The sequence below is a fragment of the Gastrolobium bilobum genome, unplaced genomic scaffold (genome assembly GCF_033153095.1).
Source record: "Gastrolobium bilobum isolate Gb01-03AN ecotype WA unplaced genomic scaffold, APGP_CSIRO_Gbil_v1 utg2313, whole genome shotgun sequence".
Taxonomy (NCBI): Eukaryota; Viridiplantae; Streptophyta; class Magnoliopsida; order Fabales; family Fabaceae; genus Gastrolobium; species Gastrolobium bilobum.
In genome coordinates, this window is record NW_026897042.1 from 146,561 (window position 1) to 171,576 (window position 25,016).

Below are 25,016 nucleotides of genomic sequence, written 5' to 3' on the forward strand. Positions count from 1 at the left end.
TGGTATGCTTCCCCTCAACCGAGTACCCGAAGCGCAAAGTACTCGACCCGCCTCCTAGCCAATCACTAGGCTAGCTCGAGCCCAATTCGGCTCTGATACCACTGTCAGGCGGGTCCAGGGGGAATCCCGTGGCGGGAGGCCACCACCAATGAGCTAAGGCTACACCAATCGTAGCAAGTAGATCCGACACCATGTCTCAACCCAAAACCTTAAGGCATTGGGTTCATGGGTCCTTTCACTTATATACTCTTCACTTAGCTCATTACCAACCAATGTGGGACTCATCACACTTGAATATCTCAACAATCTCCCCCTCAAGTGTGAAACCCACCATTGGTACGCTCCCCCTCAACCGAGTACCCGAAGCGCAAAGTACTCGACCCGCCTTCTAGCCAATCACTAGGCTAGCTCGAGCCCAATCCGGCTCTGATCCGACACAGACACAAAAAAAGGGGTGAGCTCGGTTAGATTTTTCTTTCTCATTTCTTTATAGTTTTTCTCTTTTTCATTTTTGTGTTTGTGACATACAAATTATTTCTGGCACAATTGCAGAAATAATTTTCCCAACTTATATAGGTATAAAATGATCACTTTTCCTTATATTGTGAAACCATCAAATATATGGGATTTATATCTCTCATTTTACTACACTAATTTTTTTTTACAACTCTCACATCGATTTTTGTGCCTAGCCTTTTTTTTTTTTTTTTTATCAAAAAATCAAATGGGACCCACAGCAATTATGTCTGCCGCATAAGATAGCTCTTCTCCTTTAAAAGGAGAAGTTGTTTTTCCCAAATGAGGTTTGCATTTGTCATTTAACATGATATAACAAATTTTCCTACCCACATAATATTTTGTGGGGTCTACACTTTTTGAAAAAAATAAATAAATTACGACACACAAAACAAATCTCTATAACATTATACAATCATTTTTCTTACGATATAACTTTTACAAAACCCTTTATATAAAGTACCTATAAAGTAAAATTTCACAGTGGCATAATGAGAAATACACGAAATGTAGTTGGTTTTTCAGCTGCAAACAATGGCAGTCCATTACATTCACCTTGATGATAACTTTATTTTGCACATTTGCATCTGGCAAGGATTATTACTTGCTTGGTGTACAATTGTGCCAAAATTTTCTGCAACGACTGCACATTTTTATTGGGTGCAACAGATACAAGCAACTGAGTCCCACTTGTTTTTTATTTTTTATTTTTAAAAAGAGGATCCGGAATAGTATTCTAGTGTTGTTGTAGAAGTTTTTTTTTATAGTGACGGTAAGCTATAAAACCCATTTTTTTATAATATTAATAATAATAACAAATTCTATAATATACCCTTTAAAATTATAATATATGAATCAACATCAACAACACTTTTATCCCAAGTTAATTGGGGAAAATTATAATGTACGAATACTCTGTAAAATTTATTTTTACCTTTGATTTTTTGGGCATATATGTGGACGGTTATAAAAAAGAGTAAAAAGAATAAAAACTAGTTTTACTCAGTCTCTTACTTGAGTTTATAGTAAAAATAAAAAGATATTGAACACTCAAAAGAATACTATAGGCATGCAAGTGCCTGGGGTAACTATTTTTTTAAAAAAAAAGCTTCAAATCGAATCAATGCAGTAGATGTAGTACAATGACATTTACATTCTTTTTTACTTTTTGAGGATGCGAGTAAAAATGTAAAGTACCATTACTGACACATTAGCCACCAATTGAAAGTATGGCAAACATCATAAAATTCTCAAAAATATTTAAATTATTCAAATGTAACAAACGACAAAAAGATTTAAGCCTTTTACTTATTTGATATTTGATTTTATTTTATTTAGGTAAGAGTCTGAATCAGTGTTTAGACTTCTGCATCAGACCATTTACTACTAGAGCTGAGCTTGCTAATGAAATACAAGGTGAGCTTTCCATAGGAACTAGTAGGTATTTTATTTTATGTATCCCATTTCTATATATATTCTTAAATATATAAATTAAAACAATATTTAAAAGAAGATTGATTTAATTAATAGAATATTATTCTAATAGTAATAAAAAATTATTAAAATGTAAAAAAAAATAGATGTGTTGAAAACTTTTGATTCTGAAAAACTTTAAAAATTAGTTTATTTTGATAGAAGATTATTTTATTGGTAATTTACACATCCCATTCTGCCTAATATTGATTGAAGAAAGTCAAACATTGATTAAAACAAATTAAATAAAACAAAAATTTCTATAAATGGATAACTAATTAAAGAGATAAAAAAATACTGATTTAATTTAATATGTTAGAAGACATACATAACAAAATGCAGAAGACACGTGATTAAGTGAAAAAAAAAGAGATTGTAATTTGTACACAGCAATCATGCATGCCATTGTCCCCAGAGTACATGTTCCATTGGCAGAGGGTGGGACTTAGATTAAATGTCCCGAGTTTGATCTTTCAACAAGGTCAATAATCATAATAGTACATGAGCAGCTAATTATAATGGTAGGTGAGCCAAAATTATACGTTTTTTTTGTTGCATTTATTAGAGCAGCGATTCGGTTGTGTATTTTTCCTTCTTGCACCTAATTTTATATGAGTGTAAAGTGTTTCATTTAGAGGCATAGCAGACACATAGAATAAGAAACTGGTTTTGATCTCTTTGAAAGCCTGATTTGATTCTTAATTGTGTGGTGAATTTATGGAGTATCCAAGTGCGGAGAAAAATTTCAATGCATGCATTGGATCACTCTGAATTCGGTATTCCCTTTTATTAAAAAGAGAAATTTAATAAAAAAAGAGCATCGAGTTCAGTGATTTCAGTATATTGAAATTTTTCTCGCAAGTGAGGCTTTAATTTGGAAGCCCCTTACTTACAGAAATATCTTCAGTATTATAGTAGTACTGAAGACTCGGTGCATCATTTACTTAATTTAGAAATAATAATATATATTTTTTACTATTTTACCCTTCTTTGTATGATTATTTTCTTCTAAACCATCATCATTTTTTACTTTTAGTAAAGAAATACACACTACTACAGTACTACCTAAGATATGCTCCTTACTTACCTTATTGACAGGTGAACAGAACATACACATTTATAGTTAGACAACTTGATCCAAAGGTCATATAGTAAGGTATGGTAGCATAAGGACAACCATTGAATTCCATTAGCCCCACTGCACCAATATCAATGATAGTTAAGGTAAAAGGGTTAACCAATTAGGATGCAAGAAAAAAGTTCCTATAGCTTTTACTATTTCCATTTTTGCTCTCTTACTCTCTGGATTACTTTCTCACATTAAATAACAGACTCAGATTCTGTAGCAAAAGAAACCGAAGAGAAAAAATAAAAAATGAGTGTGTGTGTGGAAAGGTGGAAAGAAAAGGAATTAAATTCAAAGAGAGACAAGTAAAGGAGGGTACGTTGGATAGCACTAGCACAAGCACATCATGTTCACATAGCACATGGTTGATGCAGTATCTGCTTTTTTCTGGATAGGCAGATGTAGTGGTCCCAAAAGATCAGGAATTATTGGACCAACGTACAGGCTCTTTAATGATTTTGTTGGTTGATCAACAGTGAAGGAATTTTGTGTGCAAGATAAATGATGACATCCTTAAGAGCATGAAATCCTTACAAGGAGGAAATAAAACAACTTATTCTCAGGTTTACTATTAAGCTACAAGGGAAAAGTGTGAAGGAAAAGATATCAACTCCACTTGAAGGTTAATGTACTTTTCAATTATAAACATTGGCAAATAGAAACAATTGCTGCAGCTAATGTTATGATGGGTTGCTTCTTTAACTTATTGTAAATATTGTTTTTATACATTTGGATTGGCACAATCCTGACTCAAAAGTTCTGTCTAATGAGTCAAAGGGACCATACAAACACCAATGGGAAGAAATTCTACCGTCAACATCTATGCCATATAGGAAAAAGATCAAAAAGAAGAAAAAGAAGAAAAGCAGATGAAAGCAAAAAGAGGAAATGGAAATATCAGAGAGAACATAACTTTTTATAACATCTAACAGTCAAAGAGATTAACAAGATGACTAATTCTTTGTACAACTACATCATAATTCGTCCTAAGGAACTCAAAAATTACAACATGTTGCTCTTATCAGTTATCATTTATCTCTGATTCTCCATCATCCATCTCTTCATTCTTCTCAAAAATCTTGGAGGGTGCTGCAAATCGAGCTGAGAATGACCGAGAAACATTATCAGGGTCGGTGGAATAGCCATCATCAAAGTTCTGTAAGTAGGACCAAGGATCATATTGGAGATGAACAACAGGTGAAGATCTAAAAAATCTTCTCTTTTCCTTCTTGATCTTCCTCCACAACGTTTTCCAGCTTCCCATCTTCAACCTGATAACAAATTCGTTGACACACACAATGGGGTCGTAGTGAATTCTCTGATAACTTGGCCAACTGTTGTTGTTTCTGGAGCTTAGACAGTGGCAATTTTCAAGGTTCATGGTGTATGGAACAGAGAAGAGAACCTAGGTAGCATAAAATGGTTTAAGGGACCAAGGTGTTTGAAGTGCATGCATTATGGCTATTTATATAATGACAGCATGACCCCCTCTTTTTTCCAATTTGTCACAACCACCTCAGCACGTACTTAGAACTGGATAGGATCAATAAAAAAAGACTAGAATACTGTCATCCAGCACTATTAAAATTTCCTTTATATGTCAGCAATTGAAATTGCATTTATATGACCTTTTGAAATTGTTTCTTTCGCTTTAATACTATGTATGTAGTCTCACATGGGGCCTGGTTTGGTCAATAAGCTACTTTAGAGAAAGATAAATAATGAACAAAACATTGTTTACATATGTAGATAAATTGCTGTTTCATACACTTAAGTCTTACTCTATGCATTTGATGTGCCAAAATGTTATAATTAAATATATATTTTCACAACAATTCAAAACAAAGGATGACCCGGGAAACAAGCAACCATTTTATGGTGCACAAGTTTTTTTGGTTCAGTGTAAGCCGTGAGAGGCCTCTTATAAATAAACCTTGGTCGGTGATTAAGCGTGCGATTTTAGGACATGATTTTAATTTTTAAATCTGTTTAACCCTTTGTTTGCTCCTTTTATTTGTGCAAGCGCTCATTTCAATTCGACATGCTTTTGAATTCATGTATTAAAGTTACTGTGTGTCACCAAAACTGTTGGCCCATTCTCTTCCTTTGTCTATCTATATGTGGATTTTGATTTTCTCATAGTATACACAAATCACAATATAAGAAAATATTTCTTATGCAATATAAGAAGTGTTTTTTTCATATATATATATATATATATATATATATATATAAGGGAAGGATATTGTGACAATCAAATTGTGTTACTACCAAGTGACTACCAATCAATCTTACCGTTAGATCGATTATATTGATCCAATGGTTATATTTATTTCCATCTTTGTATGGTCATGATTTTTCAAATTTAATACTTTATATTTATTTTCACCTTTTTATGGTTATGATTTCTCATATTTAATGCTTTCACTTTAAATATGGGGAATCATGACCATATAAAAATGAAAATAAATATAACCGTTGGATCAACATAATCGATCTAATGGTGAGATTGATTAGTAGTCACTTGGTAGTAACACAACTTGGTTGTCACAATATCTTTTTCCATATATATATATATATATATATATATATATATATATATATTATGTTCCCACTGCATCAAAAGGGTAAACTTTGATCAAAATAGGGTGAATTGGTAAATAGTTTTGAAAGTAGAATAAAATCATAAATAATATTTAATATAAGAGTAAATTGATCATTCTAAAATAATTACAGAAAAAGAATTAATGCAAAAGAAAATAAACTGAAACGGTTCTTGAAAAAAAAATTGAAAGTTACATCACATAGCTCACAAAAGTTTTGTGGGCCAATATTCGGAAAGAAATAAAGAGAAAAGGAAAAAAGAAAAGAAAATGAATGTGGGGACAAGAGTTTTATGAAAGTAAAAAGCACGAGTGTTCACCAAAAAAAAAAAAAAAGCACGAGTGAAAAGTTACATGGATAAGTTCAAAAATGTCCTAATAATTTTTTATTATTATATATAAGTGAGAATTGAATACATAACTTAATACAACTTACTCAAAAAATTTATTATTAGAACAAATTTAACGGCTTTTTATAATTTTTCTTTGAATCACTCATTTTTTAATTACTTATTTATTTATAATTATTTTCAACTAAGTTCATTTTTAACACGGTTAAAAATATAATTAATATATTTATTTCACAATTTTTTTAAAAATAAAATAAGAGAAAAACTACTCTTATGTTACATGTGATAATTTTCTCTCTTACACACCCTTTGATAATTGTACCATCTTTTTCTTTTATTTTTATTTTTCAGGTAGTAGAGCTCACAAATTTATCTCTATGATATAAGATAACTTATCTCCTTTAACATGAGATTAATAAAACCCATAAAATAATCAGAAACCATTATGGTTTCTCGTACCGACGTATATTTTATATATCCACACTTTAGAGACAGACAATGGGATGCAACATCAATACCAAATTCCAAAGAAAATAAAAATTAAAAAAAAAAGATCTTATACTATCTTAGTTGATGGGAACAACTCAATCACTTTGGGTTGCTCTAAAAAAGAAGACTGCAGTGTCTGCAGTCATGATATTTTTTTTTGGTTACCTTGCGGTCATGATATTTACTTGTTCTGTTTCATGACATTTGAGGTTTTTCCTTTAACTATGTTTTAGGAAGCTTTTGTTGACCATTGTGAATATTTTTGGTTATTATGGATTGATCATGTGATGTAGCGGTGAATTCTGGTTACCATGATTAATTTGTTTTGTTAGACATTTTGGTCAATTAAGGATTTTTCCCAAGCGATTTAATAAGAAAGTAAGAACAATTCAGGGTCAGGTAATTTAGAACTCTTGCAAAGCTGCTAGATAAGATAGCTAAAGTATTTTTATCAAGAAGGATAAAATAGACATATTAATTAATTTTTTAGTAGTGTTAAAAATGGGCTTAGATGAAAAAAAACCATATGAAAGTAAATGATAAAAAGAAAAAAAAGCATAGGAATTTAAGTGATTTAAAGGAAAACTATAGAGGGAAACTTTTCTCAAAGTTATAATAAAAGATTATGGATGACTTTAGTATTTATTTTTCTCTGTTTACATTTTGATTATTTTAAAATTAATATCCAAATAATAGAGAAGAAAATTATTTTCTGCATTCTCATTTTCATTCATCATATTCTCACGTTTTCTTTTTCGTCACCTTTTATTAGCGTTGCTAATGAAAAATCCTCGATAACAGAAAGCTATATACAAGGGAGTAACCTTTAGTTACAATTCTGATTGAAAACACGGTTATTATAATGACTGAATCTTTACCCACTGTTACAATAATGATCATAATAAAACATGGATTTTAATTGGGGCACCAGCTACAACTATTACTATTACTACTACTACTAATAATAATATAATCTTAGAACATACGGCGCTTCACATTGATCTATACAAAAAATTATATTTATATGTATTCAATGCATATAGAGGAAGAGTAACATCCTTTGAGCCTTCGCCCCATTGTTGCACATTGTTTGTAGCTAGTCCTTCAGTTCATCATTGAAACCAAAAACAGAGTTAGTACAAGAGAAGCAGATTCATTGTATTAGAACCCCACTAATTAAGGCCAATACTATATATAACAGTGTAAGGTTACCTTGTGGATACAATGTTGACGAACAATTGTATGATTTTTTGTATTGACCAAAACCTCACACGAGAGTGTTGTCTGTTAGGATATTACAAGATAGAGATCATCAAAACCAGCAAATTCAAAGTATTAGGACACTTGAAGGAGGATGCGTTAATAAAAGTATAAAACTAATTACATGAATCAAATCATAATCTTCGGATCACATGGTGACAACGTTAACTGATCAAAGGTTATATCAATGTCTTCTTAATACTAGAGAAGATTGAATTATTATTATTATTATTATTTTAAAAAAATAATACAAGAAACATACTTTTTGACCATTTTGATGCAAAATTCAAAATATATTACCAGTTTAATTCTTTTGAAAAGTTATCTATCAATCTAATGCAAATGAAATGCACATATTATTTTCATATGCGACTTGTACAGTAATCAAAATGTGTCCGCCACTTGTCGCACTTGGCAACATGTGCATAGGGTGCGTATGTGAGAATTTTTTAATATAGTCTTGGATTATCATGGTCCTTTCACTAAAAGATTGATACCTGGACCAACTTTTTTTTTTTTTTCTCTCTCCTCAACTTTTTATTTTTTTTTTCTCACTTCAGTCCCATTAAATTTTTTTGCTTTCGGACCACACAAACTTCACTCGCGTATGCGATTTCAACGAGCATGAATGTCTGACTCAAGACGTCCACACTCCTCATACATATTTCGCTTGCAGATAAATAATTTGTTAAAATTTGTTAAAATAATTAAATCAGTAGTATATTTATATTTTTGCATTAAAATTGAAAAACAATTGTAATTAATACCTTGAAAGTGAGAGGCAAGCGAAATACGAGAAGGCCAAGTTGGGCAGAGACCTCTGTAACAGTACGTAAGTATACCCTACCCTTGGCAAGGTCCTCCAGCAAATGTGCCACGTCAGCAGATGGGAGCCCACTAAACTTCAGGTCACCATCCACGTAGGACGACCCCCAACTGCTCACGTGCCAACCCTCTGACTCCACGTGACCCAGCTTATACCCTCTATACTTCACACCGACGTCAACCTCCGTCAGCTCCATCCAGTACACGTCGCCGTTGTGCACCCTCACCGTCACCGATATATACACGTCGGCGCTGATCGGCGGCAGAGGGTGCACCTTCACCTTCCGCACCCTCAGCCGTTCAATCTTCAGCTGAGGATCCGACGGCCAAAAAAGGAACACGCTGGCCAGGCACACCACAAGAACCACCGTGCACGTGAAGCAGCAACGCCGTGGTAAAACGACGTAGTTTGAGGAGTGTCCCTTTGCCATGGCTTTTCCTTTCCCTTTCCCTTTCCCTTTCCTTGAGAAACAACGTGAAGTACTGTGATTGATAGTTTTTCTTTCTTTTGAGGTTATGAAGTTTTAAGACTTTTTTTATTTTTTTATTTTATGGTTTCGTCAACATTGCATTGTGTTGAAAAGGGTACGTACTACAACGTAGATGAAGGGTTTTTTCATGTTTTTGTTTGAATGCTTGTTATTGGGTGTTTTTGTTTGTTGTGGGAAATTGTAGCGGGGGCTTCCTATTTTGTATACTGCATATGTATTGTGTTTTTTTTGTGGGTAAAATATGTAAAATAATTTAAGTTGAACACATTCTAAATATATCCACCGTTGATTGATTACCCACTGGTCCGGTTTGAACACTAGGATTTCTCGGGTACTAGTTTCCCAAGATTATTTTCTGGGTTCGAACTCGAAATCTTTAATCAAGGAAACAAGCTCCTTATCATTTGTATTAACACTTGAACACATTTCTATACTTATCATCATAGCATAATTTCATTGTTTGATATCAGTTATATCCACAAGCATTTCTATGTGGTCTTGTACTAAAGCGAGCAAAGATGTGTAAAGAGTATTATTTATTGTCGTTGGGTATAACTCACTAGGACTTTTATTGGATCAACGGAAAGCCAATTGGGTCCCGCCTTTTAGGTGAGTAGACGGGGTTTGGGAGAGCCGCCCAGTGCCATTGGGCTTGCGGAGGCCTGATACTGGCTTGATACTATTGTGGACTTTTGATTTATTTTAATTTTTTTTCTTAGTAATTTGGGTTTTGGGCATGTAAATAGTTATTGTTAGGATTTTCTAAATCTTATTTTGTAAACCGAATAATTTCCGACAGATAAGCTGGACATAGCAAGAGTAAACCTCCATGTGAATTTCTCTTTTTTGTTTTCTCAATTTGTGCGGTTTATGTGTGTATATTTCCAATAACTGTCCTCTTCATTCTCTTATTATAATTCTTCTCAACTTTTTTTTTGTTTTTAAAGTACCAGTTAGAGTGGATTTTGCTGTTCAACAATATTCTAAAAGGGGTTGAATAGCATTACCTAATTGAAATTTTTTATTAAAAAATAATCAGGGGCTTTATAGACCATATAGATTAACTATTGTAATTAAAAATAAAATTATTAAGTTAATTCAAAGAAATAATATGAACTGTATAATGCACACTGGATAGGAAAGAAATTGCTGCTTGAGCTAGTGGCAATGGCATGCATCAAGTTATCATATATTTGCAGATTGTGGGCCTCATAATAAGATCTAATAGTTAACTGGCCTACGAGAATGCTTTTTAATGGAGAAGATCTTAGCCGAAAGATTAATATAAAAAACAATCCTTCCTAATATTGAGGGTTTAAAAAAGAGTTTTATTAGTGTTATGTAACATAATGTAAGTGTTGTTTCCAACTCTCACATCAAAAGGGAGAGAGAAAGTGAAATGATGAAAGAGAAAGAAAAACATGTGGACCCCACCTCTTTAATGTGTGTGTAGGAAAATAAAGTTATATTATGTTAAATGATAAACATAAAACCCTTTAAAAAATTGGACTAACTAACAGTCAACGCTAAACAGAACTACCAGTCTCTAACCTTGTTGCTCCTCAAGTCCCCAATTAAGAATTTAGGTAGTTGTTTCTTTTGATCTATAATACTCTCCTTCATCATAAAATTCTCTTCTTTTTTTCCGTAGCATTTACAACTTTGTTCAACCTTGCGGTATGGCAAGACTTGGGACTGGGAATAAGATCATCCAAGCTAAACTGGTAGGTAACATCTTACCTTATATCCTATGTGTCAGTCATTTTATTGCAACTATATTTGTTCTTCCCCTTCCACACTTTCCTTTGTTCTTAAATCCTAACCCTGAAATTATTATTACAATGACATGAATACTTACATTATAAAATCTTTATATATTTTGTTTTTTTCTACATTATCAGATATATTTACATGTCCTTTAAGTGAAGGAAGGAATAATTACTGTGACCCGAAGAACATTTTATATGAAAAGATTGTTAATAACTATTACGAATGAAATAGAAACAGCACAAGAACAATATTGGAGGATGAGTTAACCAAAGAGATTTGGTTAGTGTAATTTGACCAACTTTTTAATAAGATAGTGGACCATGGAATCTCTTGATGTGCTTCTTTCATATACACTTCAGGTCTGATAATTGATACAGAGATTCACATGAGCAGAGCAACTGTTATGCTATCATATTTGCAATTTATTTGGTCATTTTTCATCTCAAAAATCTGTTTACAAAGATCAGGCTCACAGATTGATCCAGCACATCTTCTCTGGCCTTCCTCATTAATTGTTTTATACTGGAGTGCTACATTTAATCTGATATGTGAAAGATGGTACTTGTCTCCATGTTGTCATGGGAATTGGGGAGAATGTTTCAATAGAATTAGGATATGAATCAAATTGCTGTTTATTTATATTGAGTTGCAGCACTGCCCAATTATATGAAGTTAAAACATGACTTTTATTGTGTCCATTGTCATATGAATTCTTGCATTTGCTGTAGAACCAATGTGAGTGTCAAGTTTGACTGAATGCATCTTTAATCTAGATGCATGTCACAGGAGACATTGTTGCTTACATCGAAGTAGGCTTCTTTCTGAGATCATATATGACAGATTGCTCATACGTGAAGGTCCTTAGCGTGATACAATAAAGAATGCAAAATAACTATTTTGGAACTTGGATTATAGCTATAAGTAAAGTCATATTTGATACAAGATATATCATCCAGAAAAAGCTTCATGCTTATGCACCCTTTTTCTTATTTTCTTGTAGGTGCTTCTTGGGGACATGGGGACTGGAAAGACAAGCTTAGCATTAAGATTTGTAAAAGGCCAATTCTTTCATAACCAGGTTAACGTCCATTTGATTTCATCAACCAAAAGTTGCTTTCTTCTTTCATATCAGTGTAACACCAACAACATCAACAACTAAAGTTTAGGATTCTTGACATTTATCTACATACAGGAACCAACCGTAGGAGCAGCCTTTTTCTCTCAAATATTATCATTATCTGAAGCTACTGTAAAGTTTGACATATGGGACACAGCAGGACAAGAAAGATACCATAGTTTGGCTCCTATGTACTACCGTGGTGCAGCAGCAGCAATTGTTGTATATGACATCTCGAGCATTGTAAGTATTCAGTTTGTTAAATTTGAAAGCATTCAGCAATTCCTATGTGTGTTACCAGTGAAATCCGTAGTAGAAGTTGTGACATGACAAGCCTCTATTATCTATAGCATGAAAACCAGGCTTCTATTGAGTATTGTTTGAAATCATTACAAAATTTGATAAGGAATTTGTAATACTCTTCCTTCGAGGACCATTCTTTCTGTTAGAAGTAGCCAAAATGATATTGCCCGGCCATTCCAGGTCATAATTCAAAAGGCCTGAGAGAAAATTTAATATTCTGCACTGTAAATCCAGCGAAGGAACAATGTAACAAGAACTTTGGCCCCTAAGAAAATGCATTTTAAAAAAACATTCCTTCTTAACTTGATGTAAGTTACGATTTACAAGTATGTTAAACTTCTGAGATGCTTGTCTACAGGCCATAATAATTGTCAGGGGGAAAATGTAGTTGCATGCATGATGTTCTCCTTGATTTTTGAATTCTGTCTGTAACATCACTTTCAAGAAGGAAAACAGTTAAAGCAAGGATACAGAATACTTTATTAGAAACCTATACTTAGGAATACGTAACTGAACATAATTTTCATTTCTTTTATGCAAATAAATCTTAAAACCTTTTCTAACTGTAGTTATCTTTCCTTTTTTTTCCAGGATACGTTTGTTAGAGCCCAAAAATGGGTTCAAGAATTGCAAAGACATGGTAATGCCTTGAGTACAGAAAATAAAAATTGCTTCATTGTCTTTGTCTACCAGTTTGCTCTTAGCAGAAGCCTTGGTTTCCACATTGCATGATTAGTATATTGTTATACTTTGTTGTTAAATTATTTCAGAAACCAATTGAATCAGCGTATGCAGATGATTAACTGCATCCATGAGTACACATTGCTTCAGCTCTTTGTTTTGTCTTGTTTTATTCAGTTATTTGTTTTTGCTAAATAATTATTGCTGCAACTCATGTTCATGTCCAAATAAATTTGAATTAAGGGCCACTTTTTAAAACCAACCACTGACAAGTCGTTCACTTTTTAAAGTCCTTTTGGACATGAATAGCATGCATTGTATATCTCTTCCATCACAATTTCCACAACATCTGTTTATTGATCTCTACAGTTACAAATTCACAATGTTTATTTTGACTTAATGCATAGTTCCATACTGATGGAACCAGAAAAATAACACTGAAATTATAGAGATAATGGAGGCCATGCCTCTTTTACATACACTAATATGCAGAAAATAAACCCCAAGAAACCTCAACTTCCCCTCAAACCAAATACCTAGGCTCAAGAGTTCCCTAGAAGTCTCTCAATTTTTCCACTAAACCAGAATTGAATACATGCATAACAGAAACATCACCCTAAACTTCTATATATACTATTTCTAAAATACTAATGGGCTTGGATTATTTATTATAGGCCCATCACATACTTTCATATTCAAGCGTTTAACGCTTGTCTCACTTGTAAAACTCTAACCACTGCTTGTAGGAAGTCCAAAGTTAGTGATGGCATTGGTTGCAAACAAATCTGACTTGGAGTCAAAGAGAGAGGTTAAAGCTGAGGTATTGTTGAGATCACCTTCTCACTCTGATGCTTGTCCTATGTTTTTTTATGTCTCATTTCTTACCCAGTTTTTTTGCCCTTTCACTTCTCCATTTGTAAACTAATCTACAAAGATGCAGTTTATCCCATGGCATAATATTCTTCATTTGCTAGTGAATTTGTTTTTACCATATTCTATAATTACAGTATACGACAGAATACCATGAATCTAGTGTTTCAACTTCGTTTTTGTATCTCTCTTTTTTCTCTTTTTCAATGTAGCTTGCTTGAGTAAACTAAATTATTGCAGGAAGGGGAGCAATTTGCTCAAGAGAATGGAATGTTCTACATGGAAACATCTGCTAAGACTGCAGAGAACATCAATGAGCTTTTCTATGAAATAGGTAAATGCTGAACGTCTTTTGAACACTCTGGACCAATGCGAATTAGTACATCATTCAATTATTTATCTGCAAGAGTTAGTTTGAGAATTTAAAGCAGCAGTATTAAGTGGTTGTTCCTGTTTGCTAAATGCAGCTCAGAGACTAGCAAGAGCATTTCCCCCAAAGCCTACAGGGATTAATTTGAACAATGGAATGCAAGATAGAAGGAGAAAATTTTTCTGTTGCTCAGCTTGACATCCCCATGTAATCAAATCAGAGACTCACAGGATAACCAATGGTATCAGGGTGCCCCTGACTACATTATTTCATACATCAACCCCTCTGAATAACCTTAACTATGAAAAGTTCCCCAAGTAATTCACTTTTAATTTGGAGTATTGTTTTGATTTTTTTCTTTTTTTCTTTCGAGCCGTATGAGGCTTTGTAAAGAAGTTCACACGTAATGAAAACTTTTTACAAGCTTCAAATTATCTAGTTCTTCAATGCTGTTAGACATAAGGAACTATAATTTTTTATTTTTTTTTTATATAATTTCCAAACCCATTCAATTTGGCTGTGTGAAGAATACTATCATCGAAGGAGAAAGTGGAAACTGGAAAGCACCTTTAAGAATTCCCATCGTAGACCTCTAAGGAGAGAGTCTAAAACAACATATAAATTATTTCCAGAGTTTTATATTTGACAATTAACAATCAGTAATTAGGAGGGAATATTATTTTCTCAACCACATCACGAATTCATGATTATCAGTTCCCTCCTCTAACCTAGGCTTGCAGATCTAGTGTGTTCACAACAAGATCTTTGTTGCATAAACCTTAATGCTTAGCCAGTTAGCTGTGAGGTGGATGGAGAAAAGGAATTACTGGACATAATACTTTTTTTTTGCTAGCCATCTGCATAATCGTTTATAAATATTAATCATTTTTCTTTTAGCCAGCTGCATGTTAAAATAATTTGAGGATATTTACACTTCCTACAGATACGCAACTGAAAGGCTAAAAGATCAAGGTATTATAAAATATCATGGACATCAATCCATTCAACTTCCAAATTCTGCAATTATACAATAAGTTTAAGTTTATCTTACATCACCATGTGTAATTTTCAGGGTTCACCCCCAACCAAAGATATCAATAAGTGTAATATTATATAAAACACAACCAATACATGTATATATATATATATACACCTTACCTAGAAGAGGAAAACAAAGAAAAAAAAACACTTAAATACACAAACCAATTCTCATGATCAGCTCTGCCCTGAACTTAGTTTCTGTGATTTGGACTTCAATTCCCTGTACATTTTCGAACATTCAAGAGAAAAATCTGACATAGCCCTAAATAGCTCAGGCATGCGATTTTTGAGACTCCCCAAAGATTTTTGTCTCACCTGTTGGCACTGCATTGCATAGGTTTCTTCCTCCTCATCCAACCTCCTCTTCACTTGTTCATACAAAAGCCTCTTCTCTCTAACAACCTCATCAGAATCATTTTCACCTTCTGTCCCATCTAGATCAAACTCATCTGGTATTTTCTTTTGCTTATACTTGGACTCCCAGTCATCAAATTGCTTCTTTTTGCGTGTAAGCTCCTTTCGTGTCTCTTCACATTTTCTCTTTAAATGTAGCTCTTCCTCTTGCTGGTGGAAAATAGAATCTATCACAGCAGCAAAGTTGGCTATGGCTGTCCTAGCAAGCTCATCAGGAAGTTTCTCTAGATGATCATGCCAAGCATGGAGAAGGATTTGTATGGGAGGGCTTTTTACTCTTGGTGGTGAAGAAACTTTTTCCTTCATATTACTCTCAATAGGGATCAGATTCAGTTTTAACCAACTGCTTAGGGCCTTTATGTATCTCCTTTGATTATTTACTAGCTTCTCAAATTGTGACTGCCACTCTTGCACAACAATCAGTAACTGGTATGTTCTATCATGATGGTGTTCACTTGTTTCAGTAGGCGACTGGGAAATATCCAGCGATCTCAGTAACGTCACGATACTTGACTGCTTCTCATGGTGGGCCTGCATGACTCTCCACATTGTGGCCATCCTGCATTCCGTAAAAAACCATCAATATCAATAGAGAAGTTTGTTTGTGCAGTTGTACATATCAGTAGAGAAGTTTGTATGTCTGTTCTTGTGTTTTTGTTTTGAGCAGCTCTGAACTTTATTGTTGATGGGGATGACATTACTAAACAACCACCTTTCTTGAAGAAATATGCACTCATAAGTTAAAACATGTAGAGAAGAGTACCATATTCTAAGTTTTTTTTTTTTTTTGGAATTTTTTAGAGGGATTGATACAAGTATGCTAACAGTGAAACATCAATAATGACAAGAATAAAGTAGCATCCAAAAGCATGGAAAGATAGAAGTAGAGAAATAGAAGCTTGAATCTTTCCACCAGATAGATAAATACCTGACATTATACAAATTACATAAGCCTAAGACAAGCAATCAAGATATTGATAAGTGGACTGTTTTAGATAGATATGGTAACTGGGAAATTCTGGATAAGGTAAACTGCATATTGCATATGTTAATTGCAAAAAGGAAACTTGAGTTACTTGACAACATCATTTTTGAAAGAACAGTACGGTTAAATTGATGATTAAAATGAAAGTATTAAATGGAAAGAACAGATGGCAAGAATGAACCAGTACTTGAGAACATAGGTTTCTGAACTATCCAAAATCCAATCAGCTATATAGAGAAACCTTTCAATTTAACTGCTATAACACAAAACAACATATTTTATCCAGAAGAAGGGGGTTTTGTCTTTTGATGTTGTATCTGAGACCAAACTATCAGCTATTGCAAGCACATATGCAATATGCATATCTATAAGAAAGTATAAACAGCAGTAATCTTAATAGGAGCTAAAAAATCCAGGCAGCCCAAGGGAACGTTGCCAAAATTATAAAAATTAGACCTCATATTAGAGTTGTCTACAGAAAGTAAAGCGTGTCATTCTTTCGAAATTTTAAAGTTTTCACACACAAAGAAATTCATCTACAAATGTCTAGATTGATAAGCATTCATAATATTGTATATTAGTGATCTGACTTGGCAAAACACTTCTGTACGGTTATAAAATCAGCCATATATAATTAGAAATACAATTTTTTAAACTACAACTCACCCATCAACAAGTTCAACAAGTCTTGGGTACAACTCTTGATCACGTAAACGGTTAATCTCCGAGACTGTTGAATCCAAAGATTGCATATCTACAATGTATCTTGTATGCAAAAGACTGACGGTTGCTTTTGCTTTCTCCAATGCTTCAAAGTTCGTGCCTCTCTTTTTTAGCTTGTTAAGCGTGGCAACCTTTCTTTGGTACTCAAATTTCATTAACTCACCAGCCTATCAAACAATATTCAGCCGCAAAATTCAGAACAGAACACGAAATATGTTGACCTACTTAACGTTTGACTCAACTTACCTTAACTTCATCATAAAGTTTCTTTTCCCACGCTAGCAACTTGTCCAAGACCGTAGCATGAGTTTCGTGCTCCTCTGAGTCAAAATCATCTTTTACGTCATCCATACTAGGTATTCCTCTAAAGGACCGATTCCATGTAATAACACGCATCACCCTTGCAGAGTGATTAATGTGTCCTGAAAACACAAAAGAAAAAAGTATCATTATAATTGAAAATGAACGATATATATACATGATACAAAAAAACAGAAATGTATCCTCTCAATTTTCATATTCAAAATTTCACCAAATAAGAAAATTTCAGTGACGTTGTTATCAAGTGAAAATTTTGTGTTTATCTCTCTTTTTATAAAGATTAAATAAGTGGGGTCCTATTAAAATTTGTAAATATTTTATGAAGAGAGAGATAGAAATAAAATTTTAACATAATAAGAGGATCCTTTTCCAAATACCATGGACATGCGGTTTTCTTTTTCTTTGACAAAACTATTTACCATTACTACGAAGTGATCAGCAGAATAATCACTCAATAAACTTATGATCTCACTCAGCACATAACGAAAGGCATGAAGGTGATTACTGATTACCTCTATTATCAGCAAAATTGGAATGATAGTGCAAGCGGGTGGCCTCAAGCATCTTTGAAACCTCATGAGCACTTTCGGAAGCCTTTAGAAAATGATCATCGAGATCAGTAAATATCTGAAAGAGATTAACATTCTGTTTCGCAGTCCTTTCCCCCTCCACCTCCGGTGCCTTCTTCCCCGAAGATGAAGCCATAGCCATAGCCATAGCCATAGCAGCAGGCTCAGAAACCTCATTGTCCCTCTCACTTCTCATAACCATGTGAACACCATCATCATCAACATCAATATCAATGCCTCTACGTGGCTTCTCTTCAGAAACCTTTCTCTGAATCTCCACCTCCTCGTTATTCAGGTCAATTTCTTCTACATCCTTCAAGGTTGCCCCCGGCATGTTCTCCGCCGACGGAAAGAAATACTCCAAAGCAGCGTTCTGCTCCTGCTGCATCTGCATCTGCTGCATCTGCATCGGATAACCTGCTCGTTGTTTCGACGGAGGAGGAGGCCGAGCCTCTTCTTCTTCTTCTTCTTCAATGACTTGATCTTCTTCATCTTCCACCTCGGCAATGGTTCCGACCGAATTCATCATCTTGATCTCCGGCATGGTGGCGGAGCGGTAGAGAGGGTTGGGGAAATCAGGCAGAGGAGGAGGCGGCAGAGGAATCTCGAAAGCTTGTTGTGCGGCGGCGGCAACGGCGGCGGGGGAGGTGAAATCAGGGTTTTGGACTTCGCCTTCGGCGAAGTCAGTTAGGGCGGCGCCGGTGTTTTTAAGGTAGGTGGCGTAGGCGGAGTGCGCGGCGGCGAGTGCGTTACGAACGGAAACCGATTGCTTCATGAAGTGCTTGCGATCCTTGCAACGCGCCACTGCTTCCTCGTTCTCGATCTTCGATTGGGAGCAACCCATCTTCTTCGCGATGTTTGGTTAAACGATGACGTTTTTACTGAATGATCATCGAGCTCGTTTAGATTCACAGAAAGTGACGCGAAGCTGTAAAGCGTAACCCACTGACAGTGAAGAATATTCCATAACAACTTCCAAGTTAAGGCAACGAAACGGTGACGTTTTTGGTTGGAGCTTTCCAGGAGGATCATATTCATGAAAGCCTATAATACCAAGAGGAATTTGAAGACAGTGTTTTGGGTTTTATTTCTCTTTTTGAGAGAGAGAATCTGACTTTTTTTTCTTTTCGAGCGGGAAAGCTGTAAAGCGCCGAACAATTGATTCCGTTTTATCCAGTGATATTGGGCCATGACTTGGGCTCTTTGGGCTAACGCGGGTCAATCACAGACCCGAGACAAATTAAACAAAGTTTGAATTTCTTGAATTTTGCCTCTAATTGTGAAATTCTTATGTATACATAGATGATAATAAAAATGTCCACAAGGGTATGTTAGAAATCACGGATTAGATGAAATTAGAATACCAAATATGATTCTTGATATCTCAAAGGTGGAGATTTTGAGTCTCATGTGTCTACCATTTCACCACCAAGGCATTTTGAAAGTGAATTGTATTCTATGAATATGATATCTATCTAGTGTGATGTATGGAATATAAGACAAAAGTAGAGTGTTAGAGTATTTTTATTGATCGGTCATGTCATATAGGCCCGAGTCGTACATCCAATTGGTTCGATTTGAATTATCCGAAAAATACCTTATATATATTCTATCCAAAAAAATGGACAATCAAATCTATTTCTCGATTCAATAGAAGTCCAAAGAGGTGAATAAGGTCCCAAATAATGAGAGATATAAAAAAAGCAGGTCCGATTACGCCTATTCTTAATCCTAAATGGAATAGGATTAAGAATAGTGTTTGATCTGATCTTCTTCTATAGTTCACACCACTCCATATTCACAACTTTCGATATGAAAAATTATGCATAAGGAACTTAACCAAATTTATTAACCTTTAAATATTTCCATCATAGGCCTATATTGTTATCCGCACTAATCAGTGTCACATCTATTCTAGCCAAAACAAGAGGATCAGTTAATCAAAGAGGCATCTATAGTGCACCCCAAAAGAATCATGACTTAGTCCATTATAATTAAAAAAATTAAAACTACAATTGATTACATATTTGCAACCCATTCTAAGAAGGTAATCATATAATATGACAATATCATTACAAATTTCTACTTGAGATATAGAGATAGAAATGGACATGGATTAAAGAACCTAGGTGACATGTCTATAGATATTAGATGCTGAGACCGTATGACATTGGTGTCAACATAAAAGAATAATGAAACAATAACGAGAAAGAGAAAGTTGTGGTGCTTGTCAAGGCGTTTTCTACTATCTCCCTCTGAGAGCTGCAAAAAGAGCTGCCAAATCATCATAATCGGGTAGATTAGGATGGACACGCTCTAAGGAAATTGCTCGTGTATGCCCCTTTGATGTTTCCCCTGCATTTGTGGATTCAGTAGGAAGAGATGCTCCTCTGACATGTCTCCTTACTGATCTTGGTATTGGATTTTCTTGAACAACCGGTTCATGAAGATAATGGTTTGATTCCTTTTTCGGCAGAGCTTCAGAAACTGTTGTTTTCTTTAAATTGTTAGTTTTTTGTTTGAGATAAGGAGGTGGAACATGCCAATAGGAAAATGGCCTCTTAACTTCGGGTTCATCCTCAGATACACTTCCCAAGGAACTTGAACTAGTCTTTCGGTCATGATGGGATGACATGTCTGTACTTGTTTCATCATCACTACTGTTTTGGTGCCTCAATGAGTCATCATTGAAATGAGATAGGGTCTCTCTTTCCTTTCCTTTTGATTTATTGTACTCTCTTCCATCTTTGTGTTCTCCCCCAGTGAGCAGATTGTCTGTTTTATCAAGCTTAGGCCTCTCCTGCAACCAACAGCATCAAAATCCATATTTTTTTAGCTTAGTTGATGTAATATTCTTTAGCTCTACCTTTTAGGCTTAAAAGTATATTAGAGCAATCTAATAACCAATTCTAATTCATATTTCTGCTGAAACAAATCAAATGTGAGGACTTACTTCACGTAATGATGGCTGCGAATAAAGTCTTTGTTCCAAATCCTTGCCATCCCACTCTATAGAGAACTCTTGTGCTATATCATATAATAATCGAATCTTCATTTCTCTAGTAGGAGGATCTCGCCTCAACTTCTCAACAAACTGGAGGGGAAAGCAATTATTGAAGTTAGCGTTAAAAACAAATATATCTTCAAGAAAATAATTTATCTTAATAATCAACAAGAGTTACAATTTGTGAATTAGTATGTGATATAAGAGTGGAATCATTGGTTTACCTCTTTACTCGTATAATGTTCAAGAGAATTTTCAAATTTCTCGGTAAACAAAGTTCTGAGGTCACGCAATTCTGGCAGATCAGCAAATCTTGCCGCAGCATACATCAATGAAGGTACAGCTTCCTTGCATTCGTCAGGGCAGTCACTATATAAGAAGATTTAAAGATTGTCAAGATAAAATCCTGTTAATGTCTTGTAGACTAGAAAGTTTAAAATAGAAGCTTAAAATAGAAGATAAAACCCTTCAGTTTCATTAATTTAGTTTGACTTGTATACATCTGTTGGTAATAATGTTTGTTTTCAAGATGTTCACTAAAGGTGTCAAGAAGCATCCAACACGGAGAAAATCAAGCTATTGTATTATGTAACAGACATAATTAAATGAGCAACACAGCTATAAATATAAAGAGCTGCAGCACTCTCCATCTCAACAAAAGGAAACTCAAAGAAAAAAGAAAAAACAGAAGAATATTCTAGTACATATGTAGAGAAGCATACCTCTGTTTAGTTAGGTCTTCAACATGATCCGATATGCATCCATTAAACTTTGCAATGAGTTCATAGCAGGATGACATGTTTTGTTCGTACAGAAGTCCTTCAGCCTGCTTCAAGTGCAAAGAGTTATCATTTGTCGTTACTGGCTTGCAAGTTGCAACAACTTACAACACCGTGTTATATGCATAAAATGGATCAATCCAAGACTTCTAGCAGTCTTTTTGAATGTTATGCACAAAAAGTGATTGCACCTCAGATTACATCTTCCAATAGAAGCATGACTAAGTACACGTCTTATAAACCAAAAAATTCTATAGACATTATTACATCTTCTCATATGAGGATCTGAAAGGATGACTTATAGTTATAGACTCCAAAACTTTTGTAACTTGAGGCTACAAATAAGTAAGTTATGCAAATCCAATTACTTGAATAGCCATGCCACCAAAAGAGAGAGTTCATGTGCGTTTAGAAGTTAAATATTTTGATTGTGAACAAAAAAAAGTCAGGTAAAGTTCTTTCTCCACAATTCATCCAACAAAATAGAAGAGAAAGAATCAAGCTAAGAAACTTAGGAAGTAAACCATCTAAGTAAATGAGTAAACATACGCAAAATATAAAACTAGGATGAGAACATTACCTTTTTATATGCATCATAGTCAAGGCCACTCCTAAGAAGCTCGGAGATGTCACTCTTCATAAACTTCTGCACTGCTCTCCTCTTCTTCTGTATAGTCTCTAGCCGTGTCTTTATACACTTAGTGTACGATATGCTGTTTTTTAAAATGTGAAATCCAAAACAATATTAGAAAACAACATGTTCAAAAAGAAGCAAAAAAAAAGGCAGAGTCATTATTTTCATGTGAGAAGAAGAGAAACAGTTTATGGCTTAGTGTTGTACCATTTTGAATAGAATTTCGGCTTCAATAGCCACCGAAACATTTTGTTCGAGTATCTAAGGAGAGTGAAAAGGGAAATTGGCTTTTGTTGGGTATATCTTAGAGGCTATGTTCTGGTTTTAAATATAGCTGTAAATTGAGAATGAACATCAAGTTACGTCAAGAATCAGCATTCAGGAGACCTCAAAGAAAAGAAATGGAGCTCTCAGGAAGAGAAAAACCCTGAACTCTATAGAGGGAAAGACAGAGATTGGTAAAGGAGAAGTTATTTAGAAGAGGTAAAACCTGAAACCCACGAAGAAAGAGACAATAAAAAACGACCCAAGTATCACGCTAACTGGCCAAAAAAACAGTTCCTTGATTAACAAGGAGGAAACACGGAGAATTAAGCAACAGAGGGTCTCTGAAAATTCGATGTACCTGTCATGTAACAGTGATATGTGTGTGTGTATATATATATATATATATATATATATATATATATATATGAGACTTCTAAAGTTCATGTTCCAGCTGCAAGCAATAAGCCTTATATATTAATTTAGTATGCTATGGTTAATGATGGAAGTTCCAAAATTACCGACAAAGAGATCCAAGTGTAAGACCAATAAGACAGTGGCAGATTGGTCAGAAACGGTTTTAACTGGAAGCTTGACGGTTAAAAGGAGGCTGTGAGGCAAATAACCAGCTAGGAATTTAGTTGTCAATCTAGTACTTTGCAAAATGTGGATAAGAAGAAAAATTTGAAAAAAAATAATTTGTTTTTTGTAGAATGGCATTTCTTTTTCTTTTTGAGTGAGATAGAATGGCATTGTTGAAGTGTTTAATAGTTCTACAAGTTCCGATGTTTTACTACTTGAAGGCTTTTAACTAGTTGATAACCATTTGGCATTCTCATTCATTTGGAACTAAACCGCAAGCTTAATATAACACAAAGGTATAATATACGATATATAATACAAAATTCAATTGTTAACTTTACATGAATAAATGTTTCATGGGAAACGATTACATTAAGTATGACCGGTTATACACTCTTGATTAATGTATGACCGGTCAGACATAATATAGTTTGTAAACAAAAAGTTTGTAAATATAATCTTCCTCGTGTTTTAGTTAAAAAGGGTATTTTAGTTATTTCAAAGTTGTTGGCCTGCCATCTTGAACTTATTGCTGGCTGTCTTGGGGAGGGAACAAAGGGATATGTATAATAAAAGTTGTCACAAGCAATTCTGCCATATAATAGTTGGCGTAAACTTGAGGCGGAAAATGTGGGGCACTCACAAAGTAGGGCATATTCATTGATTGAACCAAATATTCTTCATTTCTTCTTCACTAATCGATATAATATTCGGAAAGGAAAGGAAAAAGTCACAAAGTTAAGTGACATTGAAGATGACTGAGTTACGTTTGCGTGCTCCTTCACATGAGAGAGGAAATAGGGTCAAATTGCGTGGTGACTCGCTGAAAATAAATATGCTTTAGACTTTCTACAACATAGGTACAGCTATGAGCTAGGTGCATGACCATGACCCTTCTGCTTGTTTATTCTTAAATTATGCTATATTCCTTTTTTTAATGTTCACTTAATCCCTTTGCTTATTTGCCAAGTATACTCTGGCTGCTGCCCAGCCATGAGGCCCATAACCAATGCAAAGTTCAAAAGGGAGGGAATTTTGGGGCATGATTTTAGGTTACCTTTTTCTTTAGGGGTGGACATACTAAATGATGACTTATCAAATGTGTCACATGAGTAACATAGAGCAAGTCTAGCCAAAACTGGCTCTCATTTTATACAATAATTTTGAATGTTGTATATTATTTTATTTTGGTATAAGTTACATTCTCAATATTGGTTGTTGATACATTTATATCTAACGACTCTAATTTTATTTTAGTATAAATTACATTCTTAATCTTTGTGAGTTTTTAAAAGGGTCAGCTATAAGGTTAATTTCATGTGCATGAAATAAAAAGGGGTGGTGATGTTACTAGAATGAATCCCTCAAAAAACCACGTGCCTCAACCACCTTTGGTACATATTTTAACCATTTCATTGATTCTAGGTTCACCTGTTCCCTCATGATTCAAAATATA

The 25,016-nt window shown here is 34.3% G+C and overlaps 5 protein-coding genes across 6 annotated transcripts; 1 reads left to right on the forward strand and 4 right to left on the reverse strand.

The window, feature by feature from the left end:
* Positions 1-4,054: 4,054 nt before the first annotated feature.
* On the reverse strand, positions 4,055-4,539 carry LOC133303621 (uncharacterized). Its single transcript, XM_061503550.1, has one exon. The coding sequence runs from the start codon at positions 4,494-4,496 to the stop codon at positions 4,137-4,139; it is 360 nt and encodes a 119-aa protein (XP_061359534.1). The 5' UTR covers positions 4,497-4,539; the 3' UTR covers positions 4,055-4,136.
* Positions 4,540-7,428: 2,889 nt separating this feature from the next.
* On the reverse strand, positions 7,429-9,073 carry LOC133303626 (uncharacterized). The gene is made up of 3 exons (XM_061503554.1): positions 8,585-9,073; positions 7,770-7,841; positions 7,429-7,659 (listed from the first exon to the last, which is right to left on the reverse strand). Exons 1-3 carry the CDS (start codon positions 9,071-9,073, stop codon positions 7,654-7,656), a joined length of 567 nt encoding a protein of 188 aa, XP_061359538.1. The 3' UTR covers positions 7,429-7,653.
* A 1,667-nt stretch (positions 9,074-10,740) lies between these two features.
* Positions 10,741-14,663, forward strand: LOC133303637 (ras-related protein RHN1-like). The gene is made up of 7 exons (XM_061503574.1): positions 10,741-10,857; positions 11,904-11,981; positions 12,096-12,263; positions 12,915-12,963; positions 13,751-13,824; positions 14,115-14,208; positions 14,342-14,663. Exons 1-7 carry the CDS (start codon positions 10,813-10,815, stop codon positions 14,440-14,442), a joined length of 609 nt encoding a protein of 202 aa, XP_061359558.1. The 5' UTR covers positions 10,741-10,812; the 3' UTR covers positions 14,443-14,663.
* Positions 14,664-15,257: 594 nt separating this feature from the next.
* Positions 15,258-19,227, reverse strand: LOC133303641 (nitrate regulatory gene2 protein). Of its 2 annotated transcripts, XM_061503585.1 has the most exons (5): positions 18,458-19,227; positions 18,241-18,394; positions 17,654-17,829; positions 17,351-17,574; positions 15,258-16,258 (listed from the first exon to the last, which is right to left on the reverse strand). In XM_061503585.1, exons 1-5 carry the CDS (start codon positions 19,139-19,141, stop codon positions 15,460-15,462), a joined length of 2,037 nt encoding a protein of 678 aa, XP_061359569.1. In that variant the 5' UTR covers positions 19,142-19,227; the 3' UTR covers positions 15,258-15,459. The 2 variants fall into 2 exon arrangements, with proteins under 2 accessions (XP_061359569.1, XP_061359568.1); XM_061503584.1 differs by having other exon boundaries at positions 18,241-19,227.
* A 1,178-nt stretch (positions 19,228-20,405) lies between these two features.
* Positions 20,406-22,962, reverse strand: LOC133303647 (uncharacterized). Its single transcript, XM_061503592.1, has 6 exons — positions 22,922-22,962; positions 22,661-22,793; positions 22,024-22,127; positions 21,526-21,670; positions 21,251-21,391; positions 20,406-21,097 (listed from the first exon to the last, which is right to left on the reverse strand). The coding sequence occupies exons 1-6, from the start codon at positions 22,960-22,962 to the stop codon at positions 20,543-20,545; spliced, it is 1,119 nt and encodes a 372-aa protein (XP_061359576.1). The 3' UTR covers positions 20,406-20,542.
* Positions 22,963-25,016: the final 2,054 nt, after the last annotated feature.